The sequence below is a fragment of the Nothobranchius furzeri genome, chromosome 4, assembly GCF_043380555.1.
Source record: "Nothobranchius furzeri strain GRZ-AD chromosome 4, NfurGRZ-RIMD1, whole genome shotgun sequence".
Taxonomy (NCBI): Eukaryota; Metazoa; Chordata; class Actinopteri; order Cyprinodontiformes; family Nothobranchiidae; genus Nothobranchius; species Nothobranchius furzeri.
This window is the reverse complement of record NC_091744.1, coordinates 88,058,715-88,065,554: the sequence shown is the minus strand read 5'-3', so window position 1 is coordinate 88,065,554 and position 6,840 is coordinate 88,058,715. Positions and strand designations below refer to the sequence as shown.

General features: G+C 44.3%; 1 protein-coding gene across 1 annotated transcript in view; it reads right to left on the bottom strand.

Annotated features, from left to right (window-relative positions):
* LOC107389342 (probable polypeptide N-acetylgalactosaminyltransferase 8) overlaps positions 1 to 6,386 on the bottom strand; it is an 8,048-nt gene extending 1,662 nt beyond the window's left edge. The window contains exons 1-7 of the mRNA XM_015965438.3: positions 6,206 to 6,386; positions 5,563 to 5,896; positions 5,318 to 5,484; positions 4,776 to 4,962; positions 1,132 to 1,329; positions 732 to 846; positions 1 to 78 (exon numbers count right to left, since the gene is read on the bottom strand). The exon at positions 1 to 78 is cut by the window's left edge and continues 108 nt beyond it. Of these exons, the coding sequence (XP_015820924.3) occupies positions 1 to 78; positions 732 to 846; positions 1,132 to 1,329; positions 4,776 to 4,962; positions 5,318 to 5,484; positions 5,563 to 5,896; positions 6,206 to 6,386 (1,260 nt within the window). The remainder of the gene's footprint in view (positions 79 to 731; positions 847 to 1,131; positions 1,330 to 4,775; positions 4,963 to 5,317; positions 5,485 to 5,562; positions 5,897 to 6,205) is intronic.
* Between the last annotated feature and the right edge of the window lie 454 nt (positions 6,387 to 6,840).

Below are 6,840 nucleotides of genomic sequence, written 5' to 3'. Positions count from 1 at the left end.
GTAGGGCTTGTGGAACCTCTCAATGTGGGCAATCTTGGAACACGGCACTACTTCAATGCTGCCTCCACATGTCCACACCTACAGGAATACAAATAAGATTATTACTGTAAAACATAACAAAAGGAGCAACACCAAGTATCGTATTTTCCACCGGTCCTCTGGAGAAATGCTTCTAGATTTGAGATGTTTGGGGTGTTTTTGGTTCGCTTTGCAGATTGCCTGTCACAGTCTGACACCGAGGTCTCTAAAATTAGGCCTAATTGGCCCAACAGTGATGTAAAACTGGCGGAGCCCTGAGACGTGGATCAAACCTTCAGAATTTACCTTTGCAGGTGTGCCCTGAGTGTGATAGTACAGCTCTAAGATAAACTGCAGCTGTATCGACTTTATGGTGACCAACAATTTTAATACATTCATGTATGTTTTTGTATACTTTTGTCCCTGAGACTTACATTTATTTCTCACATTTATTTTCATTAGAGTTACTTAATGGTTGCGGGATGTTAAAGCACTAATAATGAAAATACCATTTATGGTAAACTAAGTATACATTTACATTGTTGTGTTTGCAACCACTTGGTTAACAATCATCCTTAAAAGTATAAAATTAAACAATTAAACAACTTTTTTATTCTAAACTGGTGCAGAATAAACCGCTCTGTTTTCACAGAGTGGTTGGGTAATCGTTTTGATAGCAAGAGCAGATTTAGGCTTATTTTATTTTTACTTACACGAATCCCAAGTTCTACATTTTCTCCACCATAAACTTTCATCCCTTCATCGAGGAGTCCAACCTCTCCAAGATACTTCCTATCAGCCACCAGGATTCCCATGACAGACGGACTCCTGAATGGAAAGGAGAGAGCTGTTATTGCTGATGCCAGTGAGGTGCAGCCAGCCTCTTGTTCAATACAGACTCTTAGGAAACATCTAACCATAACCAGTTTGTACAAAAGCCTCACAGCTGCAGGATTTTGCAGATAAAAACAAAACAAAAACCTTTTAGGTTTTGCAACAGGAATAAGAATAATTGCACTCCTTAATATGTTAAACCTTCCCTACACAACTCCACTTAAACATGGCTGGAAGAATTAAAACAAACTGCACCTAAATGATTGCACTTGAACTTACTTTCCAGGTAATGAGCTGTCGTTGAGCTTGTAATAGTCAGGAGAAAAGCCCTCATACATGCACCACAGAGCCCAGTCAAAGGCGTGTGCTGCTGAGAGGTATGGGATAACCTTCAGATCATCAAAGTTGACTCTGTCGAAGACGGGAGAAGTCACCACGGTCCGGTCCCCTTTGATCTGCGTCAGCAGCGGTTCTGCCCTGAGGGCGGAAGTAGATCAGCAACAGTAAATCTTATCCCTTAGTGTTGACATTATTCCTACACAGATGCAAACACGTCAACTGTTTAACCGTTTATTATTATTAAAGTCAGAATAAAGAGGCACCTTTTAACCTTCCACCACTTTAGTCTGTTACAAGAGTTGCATCAGTGAAGGAGATTAGTGGATCAGACTGTGGTTCTTACTGGATCAGACTGTGGTTTACTGGGAACGGACTGTCGGCGCAACCAAAAAAGGATGTTTTTATTATTTAAGCAAAAAACATCGTATAAAAACGATGGAACCCAAGAATATCAAGACCTCACAGGAAGGAATTTGGATATTCTTTGGAACAAATGTTCAAACTAAATGGTAAATGGCCTGTGTTTAATACAGCACCTTCTAGAGTCCTAGAACCCCCCAAGGCACTTTACAACACAATCAGTCATTCACCCATTCACACTCTGGTGGGGATGAGCTCCGATGTAGCCACAGCTGCCCTGGGGCGCACCGACACAGGCGCCACCAGTCCCTCCGACCACCACCAGCAGGCAAAGGGGGTTAGGTGTCTTGCCCAAGGACATGACAGTGACAGAGTGAGTGGGACTCGAACCTGCAACCTTCCAATTACGGGGCGAGCACTTAACTCCTGTGCCACCATCGCCCCATAGAACTACATAAATGTTCTATCAAAAGCTTTTAAATAAATAAATAAATGATTTGGTAGGATTTCTTGTGGGCGGCCTGAGGAACACCTGTGCAACAATCATACCATCTAATCTACATCTTGACGTGTGATTAAACCTGATCTTTGATTAATTCAGAATAGATTTTAAGATCCTTCTTCTCACATATAAAGCTCTTGATAATCAAGCTCCATCATTCATCAGTGATCTGATTGTTCCTTATGTTCCTAACCGAGCACTTCGCTCTCAGACTGCAGGTCTACTGGTGGTTCCTAGGATATCTAAAAACAGGATGGGAGGCAGATCTTTTAGTTATCAGGCTCCTCTCCTGTGGAACCAGCTCCCAGTTTTAGTCCGTGAGGCAGACGCTTTGTCTACTTTAAAGAATAGGCTTAAAACATTTTTATTTGATAGGGTCTATGGTCATGTAACAGGATGAAATGACTGTTTTCCACCTAAAGTCATTTCCCCCTAAAGCCTGATTTATGCTTCTCAGTCTGCGTCAGTGCGGAGACACGCAACTCCATTATGTTTATGTTTATTCATTTCGCAGACGCTTTTATCCAAAGCGACGTACAAGTTTTTTTTTTTTTTTTTTTTAACCTGTAGGGCATGCTGTGATGTGTGGGGGAAACCGGAGTACCCGGAGGAAACCCATGCATGCATGGGGAGAACACGCAACTCCACGCAGAAAGGTGAGTTTTGAACCTGCGACCTTCGTCCTGCGAGGCAACAGTGCTAACCACTGCGCCACCATGCAGCCCATTATCCGTCCTTGCGTAGGGCTCCAGCAGGCACGCAAGTACGTACGGAGTCGAGCCCACTTTTTTAAACATCCGTCGAACGAAACGGATTACGCAAGCTTGTGATTGGTCAGGACGCCGCTGTTGTTTACAGCGCCGCCATTGCAAAGAGAGCCGAGTTTAACTAGCGGCAGACACGGAGAAGCTTGAAGAATGCCTCGTGAAAAAAACTCTAAAAATATGAACGTTTAATTCTCCCGTGACTGGAGGAGTGAAAAGATGCGCAGCAAGCGTTTTATTTGTGGACAGAAATGACAGGAAACGTGGGTTTAGAGGTGGGGAGCGCATGAAGCGGTGGGAGAATGAGAGACAAATATGTCCGTGTTTAAAGTCTCTTATATACACAAAAAACACAATATAAACACACCATCTTGGACCGATACATGACAGGATACCACAGAACAGCGCTACGCCCTCTGTTGTCCTGCCGGGCAATTGCGTTGCAACACTCTCCAGGAGACGGAGAAGTATGAGAGCAAAACGCTTCCGTCAATCCGTGCGTGTCTGTCCCTTGCGGAGCTGATGGAGAAGCATGAACCAGGCTTTAGAACTAATCTGCATGAGATATTGTTCAAAGTCTCATGCATTTGCTTCTAAACTGCTGCCTTTCCAGCCCAAGAGAAGAATGAAGACAAAGGACTTTTTCTTTTTAATAAATCAAAGAACTCTATTTTTAATAAAGCTAATCGAACAAAGTGTTAGTCAATAATAAGATGTTGACCAATCTGTGAAATGACAATGTTATGATTAGTAAGTTTTAATAAGTAATATGACTAGTCTAGCTGCACTAGACATCCTGATGACACGTAATGTAAACACATGACACATTGCTTTTACTCATCCAATCGGAACCTTCCTTTCTGAAGCGTGGCGTAGTCTCTGTGGGGTTTATAAATCTGTCAAACTTTGACCGTAAATCAAAACATCCAGATTCATAAAACCAGTCCCACGCCATCTTAGATCAGTTCACCGCATGCTAAGGGAGGAATCGGACCGGCCACCCGGACTTCCTTTTTAAGCAGAGAACCAACAAGCTGGATAAAATCTAATTCCATGCTGTCGTTCTTTTTTTAAAACACAGAAATCGTTTTGTTGCCTGTTTTTCCCGCTACGTTTCGTCTGCAGCCAAGAGACTAAACATCTGGCCCGCGGGCCTTGAGTCTGACATATGTGTTCTAGTATCTGCTCTTTAACTGTATTATTTCCTGCTATTTCAGCTGTTAACTTTATTTTCTCTCCAAGTGTTTTTCTCCCCAGAAGAAGCTACAACGATGTTCTGCTGAGCTGTGGTGGCCTCATGGAGGGGGCCATCGTCTAGCACACTGCTGCTAACCACTAAAACATTCTCCCTCTCCTGATAACAACACTTTACTCTCTTTGACGTTGGATGTGCTACTACTAGTTTACCCGTTTAACAATAGATCCACTAGGATAAATACGTGTGTGTACGTGTGTGTACGTGTGTGTGTGTGTGTGTGTGTGTGTGTGTGTGTGTGTGTGTGTGTGTGTGTGTGTGTGTGTGTGTGTGTGTGTGTGTGTGTGTGTGTGTGTGTGTGTGTGTGTGTGTGTGTGTGTGTTCTCCATCCCCAGTGAGTCGTGGAGGATGGCTGCTTATACTGAGCCAGGATTCTCTGGAGATTTCTTCCTGTTAAAAGGGGGTTTTCCTCTCCACTGTCGCTGCATGCTTGCTTAGTATGAGGATTGCTGTAAAGACTGACACTAGTCAGTGACTTGATGCGACCTGCTGGGTTCCTTATATAGGAAACTTTTTTCTGATTGGCTGAATGACCTGACCTGTACTGGAATGTTTATTATGTGAAGTTCCTGGAGATGACTCTTGTTGTGATTTGGCGCTTTATAAATAAACTTGAATTGAACTGAGACGGATGGAACGTCTCGACAAGCCAGATTTGCACAGATTGGTGAACAAGTGTACAAGTAACCTCTCATTTTCTTACCACATTTTGTGGACTTCAATGTGTGCATCCAAGATGGCCACCACATCAGCGGTCGCAGCCCGCCACCCAGAAGCTCTGGCGTACGCGAGACCTCTCTGCTCAGTGTGCCTCACTCTTGCAATGCGGAGACCTGGGTTCTCCTCCTGTAGTGACTTCACATACATGTCCAGGTCACCCTTCAGATTTTCTGAAATGAAAACATCGTGATCAGAGGAGGTTGTGTGAGGCTAGTGGGAAACGGGACATGCTGCTGAAACAACGGCTCAACTGTTGGTTTTACTCTAAAAGCCTAAAGACGACTCGAGTTTGCAAACTTGTCAGAACAAGTTACACCATTTTGAAATTATTAACTTTATTGAGGGAATTAATTCGGCCAAAACAGCGGTTTCTATTATTAATATAAAAAAACCTATTCGCCTGAGTGTCAGTCATTAATATAAAAAACATGTTTAAATAATCTGGCCTGCCTCTCAGTAATCCTCGTGTGATTATAGACGATGAACTCGTTGGTCCACGTGTTACCCAACTATGCTGCAGCCTACCATTAGAGCTGTTGTCATCCACCATTATTATCTCCTTCAGCAGGTTCTTAGGCGTGCGGTCAATGATGCTTCGCATGGCTCGTTTGATGATGGATAGAGCTTCATTCAGGTAGATCAGCACCACTCCCACGGTTGGGAGGTCCTTTGGATAAGTCCTCTTTAAACACCTAATCATAAAGACATTAATGAGGTCTTACACAAACATGAGTAAAGACGTTTAAGTAAGACTTTATCAGGTCTTCTACCTGGGGTCTCTTGTTTCTGGAAGAGGTCTGTTCAGAGGAAGGCGGTCGCTGAGGAAAACATTGTACCCGTACTTGTCAAACAGAGCTTGAGCCTCCCTTTGCTCATCCTCAGACAGACTCCCTCCCCATTCCTTGAACAGTGGAGAATCAGGGAACACTTTGCCGACATCTTCCCTTCTAGCCTGGACCTTTTCCTCGTGTTGCTTTTCCAGCCCGACCCCTACTTGAAGCGCCTGCTGCAGCACCTCTGCCACTTTTCTCTGAGTGTTTCTCTCCTCCTCCAGGATTCTCTGCATAACATCCTGTTTTTGCTCAAAAGATAGGAGGGCCTTGGCTTTAAAGTAAAAAGAAAGATAGACATCAGAGCCCCAGCGTGACAGGAAGAGTCAGAAGTTATGAAACAACCCTATTAATAACTGAAATTATTCTTGTTTCTTTGGGACACAAACAAGAAAATGAATTAAAATGTTCAGATATTAACACGATTTGGTACTTAATCAAACTAAAGATGACACATTCCTCATAAAAACCCTTCCAGTCTTTTCCTCTTGAGCTGGTCTCATCGGGATTACTGACATTTGAATCTTCACCTGATCTCTGATCTTCCGGACTTAAAACATGAAGACACAAACGCAGAACTCACTGAGATTGCTCAGGCTGGCCTCCAGATCCGAGAAGCTCCTGATGGACCGGTGTGAGTCCAGCTCCCGGTCCCGGTCCCGGTCTCTGTGGACATGGCCGTTCCTCAGAAACATTCCCACGTAGAAGCAGAGTCCCACACAGCCCGCGGCGACGAGCGGGCGCCTGAGCGACACCGCTCTCATGATGGAAGAGGAGATGAGGTCCAAACAAAGAAGAAGACGTGTACCGGCCTCGGTTCGATCAGACAAGCGGGACTGACGGGTTCAGATGGATCTGACAGGTATTCTTCCTGTTGCGAGTTTTTTTTACGTCTCAGCAGGTGAGCCTGATTAGAAGGGGGCGTGGTGACGTCACTGCGCGCGTGGCTCTTCTGCTGAACATCAGCCGCACAGCAAAGGTAAGTGCTGATGTCTGGTTGGGATCAGTCGATGGTAGATCTGTGGTCCGGTGAGGCAAAGGTGGCCAGAAGGAGCCGTGACCCATCCGGCCACACCTGACTGGGGCTGATGAAACGATGAGCAGGTAATTCAACCAGTAATTTACCTTTTCATTTCACTCCATCTTCAACTTGGCACAAAGGTAAGAGCTTGCAAAGAAATGTAACTGGAAAGCCTGATTAGTCACGTTTTACTGTAA